Source organism: Lycorma delicatula, chromosome 1 (genome assembly GCF_047948215.1).
Source record: "Lycorma delicatula isolate Av1 chromosome 1, ASM4794821v1, whole genome shotgun sequence".
Lineage (NCBI taxonomy): Eukaryota > Metazoa > Arthropoda > Insecta > Hemiptera > Fulgoridae > Lycorma > Lycorma delicatula.
This window is the reverse complement of record NC_134455.1, coordinates 145,988,880-146,008,787: the sequence shown is the minus strand read 5'-3', so window position 1 is coordinate 146,008,787 and position 19,908 is coordinate 145,988,880. Positions and strand designations below refer to the sequence as shown.

At 29.8% G+C, this 19,908-nt stretch overlaps 1 protein-coding gene across 4 annotated transcripts in view; it reads right to left on the bottom strand.

The window, feature by feature from the left end:
* Positions 1 to 1,094: 1,094 nt before the first annotated feature.
* Positions 1,095 to 19,908, bottom strand: part of LOC142323703 (facilitated trehalose transporter Tret1-like) — an 84,455-nt gene continuing 65,641 nt past the window's right edge. For all 4 annotated transcript variants that reach the window (XM_075363823.1, XM_075363851.1, XM_075363833.1 and 1 more), the window contains 6 exons: positions 18,918 to 19,053; positions 15,009 to 15,331; positions 12,796 to 13,146; positions 10,855 to 11,262; positions 4,513 to 4,723; positions 1,095 to 1,301 (listed from right to left, as the gene is read on the bottom strand). In XM_075363823.1, coding sequence (XP_075219938.1) covers positions 1,201 to 1,301; positions 4,513 to 4,723; positions 10,855 to 11,262; positions 12,796 to 13,146; positions 15,009 to 15,331; positions 18,918 to 19,053 — 1,530 coding nt within the window. In that variant the 3' untranslated portion in view covers positions 1,095 to 1,200. The remainder of the gene's footprint in view (positions 1,302 to 4,512; positions 4,724 to 10,854; positions 11,263 to 12,795; positions 13,147 to 15,008; positions 15,332 to 18,917; positions 19,054 to 19,908) is intronic.

Below are 19,908 nucleotides of genomic sequence, written 5' to 3'. Positions count from 1 at the left end.
TCAACATCTTTCTAAGGTAACAAAGTAATAACTTCATCTAAATCACTAGGGCAGAAGACCAGACACGATTATATTCAAAAGTTTTTTATCTGACAGACACTGTCGGACTCAGTCATTAAGTAGTGTAGTTAAACAGATCCCTGCATAATGTATAACATTGAGAGTTTTCAGATGAGATTTCTTCACTGAAAAATAAACCTAAGAGCCATAAATCTTCTACTTTTCCTGGATAAATGACAGTTACAAACTCAACAAGATTTTTTCAATGAGCTCTCCACTTGATTGTACTCAGGGTCTCGCCATCTTGATGGAATATCCTGAACATGTTTCTTAGTTTATAGGTTTTTTGTTTTTTTTTATCAAAAATGAGCCCTAAGAAGTAAACTTCCCCTTTGTATACTACTCTCTGTTGTTTAAGATTAGATTTAACTTCTTTTATGTGGAAAAATGAACTCAAATTTTTCACAGATTAATTTTTTCCACAGATAATTAAAAACTGATTTCAGTGGCTTTATTGTTCAGCAAGTTGATTTTAGTTATCATAATGGTGGATGAGGCTATGTAATCATCACACCGATACCATCACCATCATTATTATTATGATGTGATAAGAATCCAGATCTAAACTATTATATTGACTATAACCACACCTTTTATTAGCTCATATGCTTTCTACTTTTATGATTATAAAAATGTGAATAATAATCATATGTTCAAATTTTTTATCTACACAAAATAAACTCATCTGAGTTATTTTAGAAATGCTGATTTATAACGCAAAAATTCAATAAAACTCAACACTTCTCAGTTCAGAATTTGAACTGAACTTACAGATTATTTTATCTAAAGATAAAATAAAATACTAACATTAAACAAATTTTTAGAAAATTAGAAATTATTTTTAGAAGTTATAAACATTCATAAAATTTCTTTTATCTGAATTCTATCAGACATACTAAATAAAACCATAAAAAATCTATAGAGTAGAATTCCAAGTGATAGTAAAATATACAGTTTAATAATCCAGAGACTACAATGATTTCAGTAAAGTTACAGAAAGGTTTGGGAATGGACCATTTACAATAATAACAAACTTATTATAAAAAAGTATGTATTTGTAAATTAAAATTTATGTATATGCTGATATAGATCTAAAAACAATTTTTAAACACACTTGTTACACTCAGCTTCTATGATGATCTAAGCAGCTTTAGATTGTACTATAGACACCGTAACATTAGATAGCATTATCTTTGTTTCTTGGGAGTCATCAATGATTTTAGAAGCTCTTTTTTCAGCACCTAAAGCATAAAACACCAAATACAATAAACTAATGCTAAAATGATGAATACATTTTATTCTAGGCATAACTTGATTAAAAGGAATTATAAGAATCTATTAATTATAAAAAATAAAAGAATATTTTAATTGAAACAAGGTGACTGTTCAACAAAATTAAAGCTACTGAATATAAAATGCAAGTTAAATGAAAATCATCTACACTTTTCAAATGGAAACAATTGCTTTGCTTACAGTAACAGATCTTGTAATACCAAATATTGTTGATTTTTTTTGCTAGAATGCTGTGACCTAGATATAGTATAATCATAGTATGTAATACCATTATGCAGTAAGTAATTCTATTTTATTAAAAATGCATTCCATCATTTCTGAAATTGCATTTATAATTAGAGGAGGATAATATATTCAGTGAAAATAATTAAAATCTTGGAGCACTTCATAGCTTAGATCTTAGGTAGAAAAATAATAAACACAACAGATCTGTGCTGATTGAAAACCAGAAATTCAATATTACAGATTTTTATGTCAGGGACACAATTTAGGAAAGAAGACAGATCACTTGTGAAGATCATATATAGATGAAATGTATATTCAAAGGATTTATTCACATAAAAAATATTGAGAATCACAAAAACCCACTACTGGAATTTCTGTACCTTTTTCCAAACGGTCTTGGTTAACAATATTACATGAAATGGAATTGATTGAAAATCCCTTAACAATATAGAAAACTGCTCATTCTATGGGTAACTACCATGAGAAAATGAACTTTTGTAATTACTAAAATAGATAAAAGAAAATGTTGAAAATATTGATACTAAATCATCACCCAGCAAGATCTGTTTCAGTCATATACAAGGTGCGGCAATAAAGTAATGAGACTGATTTTTCTTTGCAAGATGTGGCAACCCTGCAGCTTGCGTAGGCACACCATCTTTGACCTTGGTCTATAAGCTACTTCTAGTCCAAGCGGCACATTGATGCAACTGCTCAGTCGTGAGTTGTGCTGTAATAAGTGAACACGTGTTTGTGTCTCTCGTCACAGAAATGAAACCGCATAATATTGTGCAACGGTATGCCACTTCTGTTTGCGTTAAATTGGGTGAAAACACGACGACAACTTATGGTAAGCTTCAGAAGGCTTTTGGAGAGGAGGTTATGTCAAGAGCTCAAGTTTTTCGGTGGCATAAAATTTTTAGTGAAGGCAGAACGAGTGTTGAAGATGAAGACCGCAGTGGACGACCATCAACCTCATGGACAGATGTCAACTTGACCAGGGTGCGTGAAATCGTACGATCTGATCTAAGATTATCCGTGAAAATGATTGCAGAAGAACTCCACATCAATCAAGAAACGGTTGTCTAATATTAACTGAAGATCTTGGTATGAGAAAGATTTGTGCAAAAATGGTCCCCAAAAATCTCACACAACAGTGAGAAACACGGAAAAATGTGGCAGCCGATCTGTTAGAGAAAACAGAAATCAATCCAGATTTGTTGAGCCGTGTTATCACTGGTGTTGAAGGTTGGTTTTTTCAATACGATCCAGAGACAAAACGCCAAAGTTCACAATGGTGCTCAAAGGGATCACCCAGACCAAAAAAAGCTCGCAAGTGAAATGCATGCTTGTGTGCTTCTTCGATTCCAAGGGAATTGTTCATAAAGAGTGGGTGCCTCCTGGACAAACAGTTAACCAATATTTCTACAAAGAAATTTAAAAAGACTTCGTAAACGAGTTCTTCGTGTCCGTGCCAACATTGCTGATAATTGGATTCTGCATCAAGATAATGCGCCATCCCATTCTGCTCTGTCAGTACAGCAATTTTTAACCTCAAAACAAAATTCAGTACTACCACAGCCACCTTATTCACCAGATATCGCTCGTGCGACTTTTTTCTATTTCCAAGAGTCAAAATGGCTGTCAAGGGACACCATTTTCAAACAACACAAGATGTCCAAAAAGCTGTGACGAGGGTCTTGGAGGATATTACAGAAGATGAGTTCCAGAAATGTTACCATCAATGGCAGGAGCGCTGGAATAAGTGTGTGCAATCAGAAGGGAACTACTTTGAAGGAGACAACACTTTCTTTTCTTTCTTTCTTTTTCCTGTTTAGCCTCCGGTAACTACCGTTTAGATAATTCTTCAGAGAATGAATGAGGATGATATGTATGAATGTAAATGAAGTGTTAGTCTTGTACATTCTCAGTTCGACCATTCCTGAGATGTGTGGTTAATTGAAACCCAACCACCAAAGAACACCGGTATCCACGACCTAGTATTCAAATCCATGTAAAAATATCTGGCTTTACTAGGACTTGAACGCTGTAACTCTAGACTTCCAAATCAGCTGATTTGGGAAGACGCGTTAACCACTAGACCAACCCGGTGGGTTGAAGGAAACAACACTAAACATGACTAAAACGGTAAGCAACATTTTTCTCACATCAGTCTCATTACTTTATTGTCGCACCTCGTACAACACATTGTACTTCAACATGTAGATCCTGAATACACCTTCATTTTGAAGTTATAAACATGTAATCAAGGCTGGTTGTATGAAAAAAATAGTTTTTTGAACAGGAAAAATTATTTTTCTTTGACTCAAAAAGTGATTGTAATACAGAATTGGTATGCTAACGTGATAATTCCTGAAGGGCAGTCTGCTTTTCTGCTCATCATGAAATTTTCTAAACAGTATTACATCATCAATATTTCAAACAAATATGAGTAGTCAAATTCTCCTAGAATTTACTGGTTTATTGTTAAATATATGCAAGTAAAAAATATTTCTTTCGTTTGATTAAATTATAACATTCTAATACATCACATCTAATCTCTTGATAATTATATGATCAAATACTTTTAAATTATAGTCTTGAGACTGCTATACATGAGTTTTTTTTTTTTCTAAAAGACTTATTAGTTTATTTTCCACAAAGCCCATGTAATTTAATTTATTCAATAATCAGCAAGTTCATCTTATATTTAAACATTCATCTTTTGGTTTAAAAAGAGATGTTCATTTTCACGGTTTTAGGTGCAATAATTGTCAGAGTAAGTTGAAAGTTTCCAAACGTTTTTTGTTATTTTTTTCATATACCTCATAATATTAGAGATTACATGATACCAGATTACTTTTATAATTTAATATACTACTAGCTACTGAATAAAATGATTCAAATATGAAGCAAGAATTGATTTCAGCTTACCAGACTTAATGAAATATTGTTCAATCTCCCTTAACGTTTTTCCTTGAGTTTCAGGCAGAAAAAATATAACAAATACAGTTCCAATGAAAGCCATTACACAAAATACCATGTACACACCATGCTGATGAAAAATTTCCATCATTAGTGGATAAGATTTAACTGTTATAAAACTGATAATATATGCAAAACATGTTGTCAAACCACAAGCAACCTGAAATAAATAATAAAAAATGTAAAGTAAGCAACAAAAATGTAAAACAATAGCACAAGAATATTAAACAAAAATTAAATTTAAGAGAATCGAATCACTAAAAATTTCAGTTAAGATTGATTGAACAATCCTTACTTAAACTGCTTGTGAAAAATTATAAACAGAATTCTCCAGTTGTTATCATTAATTAACAACTTAAGTGAACAATAGTGGATTTAAAAGCTATAGAAGATTAAGGACATAATTACATACTTTCAGTATTCAAAGCTATTCAATGCACAACCTGGTAATAAGATTTGCACACAATACTCATTTGCATATCTCATTCGTCAAGAATGGCATTGAAAGCCATATTCTAGTAAAAGAAACAAATACATATTTTTGAATTTTTGTTGATGCTTATCAATTTCTAAAAATATTAATTTTTTTTCAAAATAATTTTTCATTTAATAGCATAATTTTTAATATTTGGTTGAAGTATTGTATGCATTTTAATGTTATATTTAATAAGAGCTAACTTCAAATCAACTATAAAATTTTGCTACCTTATATTGACTATGAAAGTCAGCAATTATAATTCTATAACATTAGTTTTAAGTAAAACAGATTTTTTTTATGAACAATGGTTTTTTTTCTAAGTTATTTGTAATTCCTTCAATTGCTAGTGCCTACTTAAGAGTGAGAATGGCAAATCATTTCTGTTCACAACACTGCTCAACAGAGTGGAAAAGGGATTGTGCTCTAAGATTTTTAAAAAGGGTATACATTAAGACATATAGCAGGTGGAATTAATCGCTAGTGTCATATTCTAGAAAAAAATAAATCTTTTGAAATAAATATTACAAAAAACAAAAAGAAAGAAACTGGATATTTAGGTCTTATCATATATAAATGTCAACTCCTGTAGATAATCTTGGAAGTAAAATTAGCAGTTAACACAATAAAGTCAGTAAAAGATTGGAATTGCAATTTCTGAATTGAGTATAACCCTAGTGATGGCCAAGCTTTGATAGACAATCCAATGAAGAATAATATGTGGTGATTTTTTTAGTTAAGAAAAAAGATTTTAGGAAAATGTTTAAGAATAAAAATTATTCATATTCAGACTGGACTGTCACATATGTTTACATGGCAATGAGAGGTTAGATAATTTAAAACAAAAAAGAGTAAATTAAACTTTGATCTAGCATAAATTAATCAAATAAGGTGATATGAGAGAGGTAATTATTTTTTTTAATAAGGCAATGTGTATGATATTTTAGCAACAAAGTGAGTGAATTATTTTTGACAGTAATATGAGATCAGAATATCACTTCAGTAGAGACATGAGAAGGAAAACGACATAGATTATCACCAAGCAAAAGAAATTAAAAAGGGGTTATTCAGCATTTTTCATCATTCATAAACTAATAACTGCCACTACCCTTTTTGAAAATTATATAAGAAGATTTAGTTAGCTTGAGGCCAGGAAACACAGGAAAGTGTCAATTATAATATTTATTCTAACAGTTGCTAATTCATGAATGAAAAATAGGATTAGTAGAACAAAAAATAAATAAATAGATTTATTAAGAAAAGTAAAAATAACATTTATTTTGCAAATACAAAGTACTGATAAAATTTCATTAATATTTTTTATTAAAAAAAGAGAAATAGGTAAAAAAGACATTTAATTTTGAAAAAAAATTATGAAACATAATCCACTACAGAATGATTAAGCAGAGATTTAAAATAATTTTTTTAATAATTTATTATTTCTTAAATTTTCTGGTTTAAACTTTTTTTTTAAGAAAGGTAGATGTTTCTATGATTAGGATGTTTGTGCAGAAGTTGTTCTGTTGCTGATTGCTAGAGATCTCTACAGTAGCATACAAATTAATGTGAACACATTTTTTGTTTATTTCTATGTTGTGGCTTGACCATACCTATTCTTTAATGTGTAATGTGAGAATATTGTTCTTTGGTTATTTAGCAATTTTCATGTTATAAATAAGTAATGTTTTGTGAAAGTTTTTTCATTTTTTATTATAAAATCACATTTTCATATCCTTTGTTCTATGTCGAATATATATAGTAATGAAAATAACACCAAGAAAGTGTTTGAAAATCGTTTCTCTTTCTGAGCGTACCAGTATGACACAACAAACAGCTTCTGAGTATGGTGTTTGACTAAGGACAGTGAATGCTATTTTAGAACAATTAAAGAAAATGCTATTTCATCTCAAAGGAAAGGTAAATATGGCTGTAAAAGAAAAATAACTCACAGGATCAATTATTAGTGAGAAAAAGTAAACTTGATCCAAAATTATCTACTGTGGACTTAAATTGAAAATTAGCAGCCAGTGGAACAGATTTACACATGACAACTGTTTGATGCCAAGTTCTTGCAGCTGGATGGAAAGCTCATCAGCTAGCTAAAAGGCAAATTATAACACCAGCAATGAGAAAAAAGGCTCTTGTAGGCCAAAACACATGTTAACTGGATTAAAGAAGACTGGAAAATGTTATGTTTTCCAATGAGTCACATTTTTATGTTCAGAGGCAAAGGGTTCCATACGTTAGAAAAACATAAATGAAAATACATCACCTGATCATATCCACAGTTAAACATCCCCAGAAAAAAATTCTTTGGAATTGTTCTTATTTGAAGGCTCTCGTTAATTACTTCCAGTAGATGGTATGTTGGAAAGTGATGGATATATCAAGATTTCAAGGAAAGAAGGGTTAAGACACAACTTTAAAACAAATTCCCAAAAGCCTATAGAATGTTCCAACAAGATTTGATGCCACGCCATATTGCCAAAAAAGTGGAAACAATTTTTTAAGAACAAAACAATTAAAATGCTCCCATGGTAAAGTAACTCCTCTGATTTAGACCTAACTGAAAATCTATGGGCAATAGTAAAAAAACAACTCTCATAAAGGAATTATACCACAAAAATTGGCCTCATTAAAACAATAATATTGGTATGGTTCTATGATGAAGAAATAAAAAAAATGTCTAGTGCACTTGTTGAATTAGTGGCAAGTTGTGTATACAAAGCAATTAAGAATAAAGGAAGACATATTAATTACTAGATATTCACAAACAGTACAGGTTTGATTTATTTTTTTCCAAATAAAGTTACTTTTAATTAGATAATATCTGTGTTTAATTTAATTACCTGTTGAAAATATCTTCATTAAAGAGGTAAAGAAATGGGTTACCAGTATTCAGGAGTCTAGTGATTTGTTTTCTGAATTATAATGAATAAAATTAAAATAGTATTCAAAACTAATCAAGATTTTTTACTAGTGTTATGAATCGAAACCACACACTCTGCCTTATATGTAATGATTAGTAATATGAAATAGACTTGATGCAACAAACTTTAGATTAATTATATTTAGATTAGGCTGTATTTTAAGACTCATTTATGTATTATTACATTTGGCACTGGAGCTTTTATGTTACACTAGGTATTCCAGAGAACGGAATTTTGTATATGTACTTGTAAAATTATTATTGGAATAAATTTGAATTAGTATTTACTGTATATTCAAAATAAAAAGTCACTCAGCAATTGAAATTAATTGGTCTATTGCGTTGCACTTCCATTATTTGTTTAGTGTTTTAGTTGTACATAATGCTATTTAATACAAGTTGTACTTGTTTTATTGAATATCTTAATGTAAATAATATAATCACCTTACACATGAAAATTAAATTTGCACTATTAAATATTTTTATCTACATCCCATCAGATTGGATGTACTCCTGTATGAAAAAAATGGAGAATCCTGCCATAACAGATAAAGGAATGAGAAAAAGATAGAAATGTTTTTTTTAATATTTCATAGCAAATGTTATATTTGTCTTTACAGGTGTGTTGCTGTAATTTAACAAAGATTGACTAAAATAAATATATTTTACTGCAGTCAAAAAAAAACCAGAGTTTATAGTTTATATGCATAACATGTAATCATATGTTGTTAATATTAGGTAGATTTTACTCGTCAAAGTTTAGAAAGCATAAGCATGTAGTAGATGCACAGTAGTTCTACCTGGGGATCTGATATAGTGTTGGTACTGCTTAGTACAGTTGACAGGATAATGTATCATGACAGGATATCATAGGTAGCAAGAAGTAATAACAGCCCAAATGTTATTCTACATGGGCAGGAAGTCCTTTTACACTCTAATTAATCCAGCTTAATTTGGCTCTACTACTGCCAATTCTCACCTCTGATATTGCTCACTGCTATCATAAAACATGAGGAGAATAAGCTGTGGGATCGTCCTGTGTGTTGATGGTGGGACAACCTTTGTCATAGTCGAGTGTGGATAGATGGTGGATATGAGTGCCTTTATGTCGAAGAGCATTTGTTAGCTTGTAAGCAGGTCCATGAATGTCCACACACTGGTACAGCATTGGAGAACATTATGACTGACTTCTTTGTGAATTTTGGGAAATCGTAACCATCACGGCAAGCATTACTGAAATGGGAGAAGAAGGAATTTGCAACAGGAAGTGTTCTTGATGTGCCACATAGTGGGAGGCTGGGCACTCGAGCTGAAACGTGTGCTGCTATGAAGGCATAGATTCAATGATCACTAGTGAAATCAACACGCAAACATTTTGAAGAGTTAAGCATTCCAAGATCAACAATGTGAAATCATATGCAGATAGATCTGAAAGTTAAATGTTTTCATCCAGCCACAGTTAATGAGTTGAATGACAATGATCTTGATCAACGTGTTTATGCATGTCACTTATTGCTTGAACGCTTTCCAAGAACAAACAGTAAAAAGAATATCATGTTCTCAGACGAGTGTGCAATTTATTGAAGCTCTTGTAACCGAGATGTTTTTTCTGGGCGAAAAACAAACCACACTTTTTTGAGGAAACTGAACACCATCCACCTCATGTTATATATAATTTGGGCTGAGGTGACATCTGAACATCTCCTTGGTCCTTATTTTTTCATTGGCACAATTAATCAACACAGTTATCAGAGAATGATCAACGAGTTGTTACTTCCAGAATTAACAGCAAAGAAAAGGTCGCTAACATCATTATGTTTCAGCAAGACAGTGCTGCAGTGCATTTTACGTTGAATGTCCGCAGATGCCTCAATGAAATTTTTCGAATTTCTGGATTGGACATGAGTCAGAAGAGTTACCGGCACCATTGCCTTGGCTAGCAAGAAGCCCTAACCTCACCACACCTGACAATGCACTCTGAGATTTTGTAAAACAAGAAATCTGAAATCGCAGATATACCAACAACAAGCAGTTCAAGACGATGTTCAGTCAGCATTTGAAATGATCACCCCTGACATGCTTTTGCAGATGAACAACCAGACATGGAGGCACATACTATACAGAAGAACCCAGACAGATGTTTTAGATCCATAGAGTGTAAGCTGCATCTACCCTAATAATTTCAAAGTAGTGTAAAGGGACTACCTGCCCAGCCCATACCATATATATATATGTTATATATATATATATATATATATATATATATATATATATATGAACAAGAAAGAATCTCTAAATGTTATGTTAAGAATCTTTAAATGTTATTTCAACATTTTTAAATTCTTAAACCCATAAAATACATAACAATAACATATCAAATAAACAAACATTATCAAATCATTTTTTTACGCTTACCCTTAAGTACTAGTCACTTTAAACAAAAAAAAAGCTATCTGGAACAACTTCAGCTGGAAAAATGTCAAAATATCAGGATTAGTAAGGATGAGCTACAACCATGGATAAATATATTCTGAAATACCCATCTTTCCATGTAAAATTCTGACATATCCATCTAACTATACATCAGAAATGTTATTCCTACCCTAAAATTATTGTTACTAATTAAAACAAGAATATTATAAGAGTTTTTAAATATCACCATCTCAGCTAAGAGAAGACATTTTCACCAGTGCTTTACTAATATCTCTTTTTTATCATTATAACAACTGCCTTGCAAGTGTTGCTAATTAGAAACAATCAAAAACTATGTACTAATTTGATTACATACTGAACTGTTTTTCAGCGTTTTTTAATAAATAAAATACCTTTTTTTTAATAAAGCTACAAAAATAATAAAACATACAAGTAGTATGATATTATTACTTACACCTCGTACTTGAGTTGGAAACACTTCTCCAACCATAGCCCATGGCAAAGTTAAAAAGCCTACAGTGCTGGAAAGCACATAAAATAATATTGATAGAAGAGGAACCCATGATATAGATGACACATTACTAGTTGTTTCAACCAGAGAATTATTCATCCCAGTTAAATTAACTGTCTTATTAATATATGTACTAGTTTCAGGTACATTTTCAGTATTAGAGTTTAAATGATATGTCAAAATCAACAATGAGATCGTCATACCACAACCAGAAAATATTGCTGGAATTCTACGTCCAAATTGTTTTGACCCCCATGCCGCTAAAAGTGTGAATACTAATCTTATGATTGCTATCATAATTGATACTACAAATGGATCCACCAATATTCCAGAATTACGAACAACATCTATCTGCAAAATAAAAAGGTTGTATCAGTAAACATTATCTACTTCTAAATTAAGTTTCATAACTTTTTTTATATTTATGTTCATTGTTTTTTTTATTAGTTAAACATTGAAATTTTTTTCTTATTTTCCTTTGTTTTTATACATTCTATTGACATAAAGCATCAGTCATTAATCTTGGACAGGTTTCACATTTTTCATATGTTATAAATATACTTTCTCATTAAAAAAAAGTAGATAACTAATTGTTCATAAGCCTGTAGTTATTGGGATATGAAGAAATTAATTAATTAATTAAATGTCAGTGAAGGCTTGATGAAAGAGGAACTGATACCTCTAATTTTTATTATTTCCTCAGTTATTTAAAGTTTTTTCTTGTTAAAAGAACCCTATTAAAAGAACCCTAGTAAGTAATCCCTATTATTTACATCAGAAAAAATCCTAACCAAAGTGAGGTTAAGATGGGAGTCTGGATGTCTAGATTCATTTGTGCATGCAATCCAGAGCATCACAGCAATATGATACCCTTATTTTATTTTTTTCAATTTTTCATGCACATATTCCTTAATAGTAGTTGGAGGAACTCTTCCTTTTTGTCAAGATGAGCTGACAAAATTAACTAGCAGACTTCTTTTCTGTTTTCTTTTATCTCAACTTTGTACTTCTTTTTTTTTTTTTACTTTTTTTCTGTTTAGCCTTCAGAACCACCATAACGTATTCAGAGGATGAATGACAATAATATGTATGAATGCAAATGAAGTGTAACCTTGTACAGTGTGAGGTCGACCATTCCTGACATGGGCGGTTAATTGAAACCCAACCACCAAAGAACATCAGTATCCCCTATCCAGTATACTTGTTCTTCTAACTATTCTCTCTTACAATCTATTTAATTTGTTTCTAAAAAACATATATTCTTATAATAAAAGTAACCTTCATCTCATTTCTAATGGTTGAGAGCATGATACAAACTGGGAATATTGAGTTCCCTAATGATTAAAGTGTTAGGGAATATGAGCATGCCCTTCTGAGATCTTGTGTTGCTCCTGCTTAGTCAGCTATGTCAATAGAGTACCATGAGTCTCCTCTCATCAATGTTGGAAGCCTCATTGCTATGTGCTAGTCCTAGGTTGTAAGTATCTCTGGTCCAGGTTAAATGTATAGGAAGCAGTAACTTCGACACAAACTTTGATAAAAACAACATCACGATTCCTTAAGAAAATGTTGTTTTCTTTATATTCATTAGAAACTTCCCTACTGAACTTAAATTTTAATCTCAGACTATTTCAGAGATTTGGTAATAATGGGAAAATTTTTACAACTCAGCTCACAGGAAGAAAGATTTTAAAATCCCATCATCCGTCAAGCCTCCATTACAACAAAAATGTTTTTCTACTTTTCAAGTATCTAGCCTTTGGGTTTACAGAGGTATGACAATAAGTGAATGTTAAACTGTGATTATATTGTACAATATATGATTTTAATGACAAGGATTAATATACTCAATTTACAGCTGTAAAAAATAATCTTGTTACTTACTGCATAAAAAATGATAACAAAAATTCCGCTGAACTGTTGGAAGAAAAAGAATATGTTCATAATAAAAAATGGTTTGTAAACCTGAGGAAGAGTAAATGTATGTATTAGTTCTTTGAAGGTTGTTTTATTCCTACGGTTTAATAATCTGTTTTGATCCATTATTGAATCCAATTCTTGTTGTATATCTTTACTAGCTGATACACCACGTATCCGTTGAAGAGCTGTTGAAGCTTCTTTGTTGCATGCTTTTGAAATTAACCACTGTGGACTCTCAGGTACTAACACAGCAATTAGTATTGCACTAGTGACAGGAAATACAGCACAGATAGTAGCTACCATTCTCCAATCATCCTGTGATAACATAAATTGTCTAATGTAATGTAAATAAAATTAACAAATTGTGATATACATTGTTTTAATTTCAACCAAATTAGACATATTTCATTCAAATTTACATTAAAGTAATATTTATATACATGAAAAAGATGTTAAGTAGAAGTTGTTTGTAAGTCTTTTAACTCATATTTATTAATAAAAATTTAAGTCAAAAATGTTTTCAGAAAAATCTTTGGATTTACTAAAAAAAAATTATGTTTTGAATACATACTAAGTAGGTTCTAAATAGAAGGTTGTTTATACAAAGATAGAATCCATTGTTACACAAATAACATCTCTGGAAACAGTAAAAAACTTTCACAGTGTCGTTTCAGTTACAAACCACATTTGTAACAAGCATTTGTCCACAAGCATTAGCTTGGAAATGCTCTCTGCTGTTTTTTCCATAACAGTAATCAAGCATATAAATCCTCAACTAAATTTTCCATATCAAGCACTCCTCTTAGCATCACTTAAATGAGGTAAAAATCATTGTATAATTTTTAATAAGACTAGAAATTCAGATAATATTTATTCAACTGCCCTGCATAACCAACAGAGACTTATCAGCTTTATAAAGGAACATAGGACTTATTATAACACAGGAAAACCTAATGCAGTAATATTAACAGAAAAGACAAAATAGTAGTATCTTTAACATTTAATTGTTCACATCAATAATTTTCCACATTGGAACAACAGGAGATAATATTTATGTTTCCTCATAATTTCAGTTCTGCAATGCCATCAATAGACATTTAAATAGATGGCAAGAGATCACAACCAAGAAAGCATTATAATTGGAACAGATTTGAATGAAATTTAAAAAATTAACTACCACAATGAAATAACAGATGACTGAGTTGAAGCAATTGAATTTTTGCACAATATAACTGGAAGTATTAACAAAGAAGGATAGTTGCCTACACACATAGGCAAATAAGAAAGAGTAATTTTGTTTTGGATTTATGTAGATATAATCAAGATAATAGATAATAGAAATGACAGTGCATGATGAATAGAGTCAAAACTATCAGAAAAAAGAGCATCTTGGAAACATTCCTGAGCATTTCATGAGCATTTAACATCAAATTATTGTGCATTAATGCAAGTACATAACAGAGTCTAGTTAAAACTCTTATAATGATGGTAAAATTACAACAAACATAAACTAGATAACCAAGGATCAGAGTAGAATATATTGGAATAAATACTAAATACAAAGTTAAATTTCAAGGAACAGTATGTAACTAGAAGGCAGTTACTGCACTTCAAATCAAGCAGAAAGCTGCCCAGCATGATTCTGAGCCAAAATACAAAATGGTAAGAAAAATCTATAAAAGTCTTTGAAGACATCTGAAAACAATGTTATCATATAACATCTGTTTTGAGAACATTTTTGAACATTAGTAACTATACTTATAAAAACATAACCCACACATCTTCATTCTACTTTCAACATTTTTAAAGATTAAGGAATTGTATATTTGTATTAACATAAAATTTTATTTCTTTTGTTTAATAAAATATTAATTAAACTAATGTTTTTTTTTTTTTTTTTTTTATTTTTTTATATAACTTTACTTACTGGTGATATCTGCGAGAAATTAGCAAAGTTTCATCAAATGATTACTACTGTATATATTAGCTTGAAACTAAACTTCATACTTTTGGTATCTAAACTCTTCACAACATTATTTCCTAATACCAAAATGATTTTATGCTCCATTTTCCTCCACTCCTGGTTTAATCCAGGCAATAAGTGATAAAGAGTTTAATTTAATTTTGCACATCTGAGAAAGTTTTATATATTATAATTGTTATTAGCACAAAGTAACCTGTAAATAGTAGCCAAGAATGTAGACAATTAGAACACCTGTACTAATAGACAGTGAAGTACCACTGATAAGGAATCCACGCATTGACTTGGTTGAGATTTCAGCAAAATATACTGTAGCTGGTATACTAGACAAGCCTGAAGCAAAACCAGTTAATGCTCGACCAATATATATTCTCCACAAATTTGGTTGAATAGCTATCAGTAACCAGCCTACAAAAGCAGGCAAATTAATCAATAATATTGCTGATTTACGACCCCATCGATCCAAGATTGGGCCACTGACTAAGCAACCAACAGGTAATGTTATAGCCGCCAAACTAGCTAAAACACAGAAAATAATAACAACTAATTAACAGGAAAAATACTTATGATATTACAACTAGTTTAAAATTTTTAATTCAACAAGCTGTGAGATTAATGTAGCTAATCTGTTCTTAATAATCAAGCTGTCAATCTTAATATACTGGCTTATCACTAAAATTATTCAGTTTGTTTATGTCTAATAATAAAATTACTTTCTTTATTAAAGCAGCTTAAATTCATTTGCTATGTTGGTTAGCTTGTTTGCCTGATTTCTGCTGCCCTCTCAAAAATAAATTAATAAATAAATAAAAGAAAGTATACTTCTCACAGTAATTTATTCAGCTTGTCATTCATTTGTTTTTTTCTGATATGCAGCCACCAATTAAACTAGGCTACGAAAATAACTACATGATGTTTTTGTAACTTTTGCAATGCTTCATTATTCTATTTTTCTTGATTCAATTTCTTGTTGCATGGTTCAATGTTTTTACTTTATAACAGAAAATAAAAGTATAAATACTTGTAAAAAAGTAATAAGAAAAATCCTGAATTTAACTTTTTTGATGAGGATGTAATTATCACTTATGATTTTGTATGCATATTACATGTGAGTTAGATGTTTTCCTTTAAGGGAAATGCAGTTCAGAAGACCAAGATTCGTCTAACCGATGAACTTATTTTCCCTTATCTGAATCCAGCTAAACCAATTTGTGGATATGAATAACCTGAAAAATGGATGTGTCTATTCCACTTGTTGAATTAGAAAGACATTTCCTTTATCACTGTAAAGGCACGCCTCCCCGCCTTCTCTTGTGTTATTTCCACTCACTTAAACATCATTTACCTGAGAAATGGATCAGTCATGGAAATCCACATTCCTGGCCACCAAGATCACCTGATCTTTACAGCACCTTTAGATGTCTGGAATGGATGAAAAATGTATACAAAGCAAAAATACGGTCTTGTGAGGAATTAATTGTCCACATTATGAATGCTGCTGAGCAACTTAAGGATAGCCCTGAAGAACTAAAAAGAGCAACAAAAGCAGTACAGAAGCATGCCAAGAAATGTGTTGAAAATGGCAGGCTCATTTTTGAACATTTATTATAAACTGGTTAGTATAATCTGCTTTGGTTTAATGTACTTTTTCTAAATAAAATTCAAATTTTTCTAACTTTTGTTTATTTTAATCAACTTATTTTATACCATTTTGTTAAAGATCAAATCTTCTACAAGTTTTATTTTATGTGTTAATTACCCATTTAATTTGTTATTGAACATCAAATATAAAAAACAAGGTTTTTTTATCCTAATTTATTGGTTTTCACCCCAGATTTCTCAAAAACTATTGCATATAAAGGTTATGTATTCAAAGCATATAAAGGTTATTATAAAAGTTATGTATTCAATTTCTCAGAGTTTTGGTCAAAAACCATAAAAAATCACTAACTTTCCACCTCAATTAATGTTCCAAAATTTCAGTGCGACTTCGTTCCATCGGGGTAGCTGAAATCCAAGCAAAACAATATGTTTAATGCATGATTTTTTTTATATTAAAATAAAATTTAATCATGTTTCTGTGACAAAATAATGGTCATTACAAAAGCACTTTAGCAAGTAATAGGAAAAATCAGTTGGCATGGAAAACAATTTTTAATTAACATACCACTTATTCTGTTTATAGGATGTTTCTTAGCAAAATATTTATCTACAATTTGAATGCTTCTTTTTATTTTCAACTGGATGTTTAATCTTTAATCACTTAACAAATTTTTGAAAATTAAGAAAATTAATATCTACATTTTTAATTAAACTTAGAATGTTTCATTTCATTCACTTAAACCCATATCAGTTATTTATATGTAAAATCTTATATTTAAAAAAATGATTATTCTGAATATATTATCTGCATTGTATTAATTAGTAAAAGTAGTTGGTTTGACCTCCCACCAAAATTAACTTTTACATCTTTAATTCATATAGTAGTTGCAATTTTAGGTATTTTCTATATACAGTGAATTCTCTTTTGTTTGATACTGATTAGACTAATTTTATTCATATAAGGAGAACAACCATACCAGTGAGTGGCAGTTCAATTGACAACTGATGAGTGATTGACTAAGTTTTGATTTATATTTTTGTTTTAATATAAAAAAACCTATGGTGTAATGCTATGTAGTTACTCAAGTATTAATAAAAGTATTAACTAATAAAAAATGTCCACCACTGCCAAATAGCATCAAGAGAAAGCATAATTTGATCAGTTTTATAAACATATCAAAATATAATTTTAATATTAATACACGTATAAATTAAAAAATTTAATTTCTCAAATATGGTACCACTGATATGTTAAATAAATAGATAAAAAAATAATATAATCCACCTTACCAACACTTTATAACTTAAATTAAATTTAAAAATAAGTTAATTTTTTTAATTTACTTCTTATTTGATATAAAAATGGAAGTTACATTATTAGGTTACAAATAATTAACTAATTACAATGAACCGAGTGGGTTCACATTACCACAGGTATTAAAAATATTGAAATATAATTAATACACATCAACAGAATCAAACTTTGTAAATATCTTGTAAAAATAGCACACATATTTAAAGATTAAAAACAACATGAAAATTTTACACACAAAATTTGAGTCACATTCTTAGCATGTATTGAGCATATGAAATTTACAGAACAATTTTGACAAAAATAAAATATTAAATAAATAAACACAACCCAAATCAAGTACATTATTTTTTTGAATGATTAGGTTGACCACCTGATGACCTATCCTTATCACCACCAGACAGGCATCATCGCTACTGTAAATAGAGTTTTGTATTAAATCACAATTGAAGATGGTCACCAAAAAGATGTTACAAATAGTTTGAATGCTGTTTTCTGTAACCTGCTTCATTGATAATCTATTTGATCAGATTTCTGTGCTCAGTAACCTCACACAAAAGTCTACAAAGATCAAAATTTATTTCAGAGAAGAAAACTAAGGTAAGAACATGCGTAAAATGTTACACACCCAAGATGAGAAAATTAAAGTAACTTACAAATTACAGCAAATGCTGCAATTGCTACTATCCATTTTTATAAATCGAATAAAAAATTTGAAACTATAATTAAAAGACGAACTTAAAGATGAACTGATAAATAATAGTTTAAAGAAATCATATAAAATCTTAATAATTTTTCAGAAATAATTTCTGATTCATCATGAAATCAATAATAAATAAGAATAAGCCCTCCAGCAGAAAATGTAATTTCTTTAACTTTCCACTAAATGTATTTGATGTAAATAGGTTCTAATAGGAAATAACTGCAGTCAGTGGAAGTTGATTACTTTCATAGTTTAGATGTCAATCTTCATTAAAATCTGAATTCTTCAATTTAGCCAACATATTACCTCGTGTTTTTCCATTAAATTACTAGTGCATGGTCTTAGCATTTAAAAAACTAACAAGAACATTTTCAGTTATCCTATTTAATTTTATCATAACTATAATTATTGTATTTTTTTATTATAATTTTCAATATTTTTGAAATGATAGAAAAAAATTACATTTATAAAAATACATTCTAACAGACCTATCCATGATGCTTGTCCGCTTGTGACATGTATATTACTATCTTGTTGGTTCATATAAGGTAATGTTACAGCTGAAAATCCCATAGTCATACCAGCTGTTAATTGTGCAATGCTTATTACTAAGCATAACCCAACCTAGAAAAGTAATGAAATGAGAAAGAAATTATTCTTGAATAATATCAGCAGCATTATCAAGTTCATAACAATTTATTTTTGTATTATATAATAAAGTGACTTCTATTCAACAAAATTTTCATTAATATCTTTTCATATTATATTCACTAAACAGGCTTGCAGTCCTTGCTGCAGGAATATTCTATAATAATAATATTCTTTATTCATAATTATAACATGAAACAAAAGTTATCACGTTACAGTACTACCAAATAAATACATAAGAGATGTACAAAAAATTTATAAATTTATAGTTAAAATGACAAAAATTAATTCATCAGAGTGTTAAAAGGTACTAAAAAGATATCTTAAAATGACAAAAATTAATTCATCAGAGTGTTAAAAGGTACTAAAAAGATATCTTAAGTACTGTCAAACACCCACTTATGAAATAAAGGAATTTCTTAAAAAGCCATTGAGACATGGTTATCTTAAATTTTTATAAAGGCACTGATAGAAGCATTCGGTTGATTATAAAACTGTATTGCCAGTGTCATATGACTCATTTTGACTATTTATTCAGACAACTAACAGAAATATGAACTAAATTTTTATTGCATATATATTTTAAGTATATACCTGTCCTTAATTTTTAATTATTGCATAACATTAAGTATTGCTTAACATTAATTTCAGTAAGTACTATTTAACGTGGACACTGGGTATAAATATACAAAGGATAAATAGTCAATACCACTTTTAATAAACAGTGGTCTTCAGAATTCAAAAAATCCACCCTACATTTTAGACTGTTCCTTCTAGTCAAGTAATTATCTCAATTTTTTGATCAAAGAATTTCAAACCAAACAATATTGT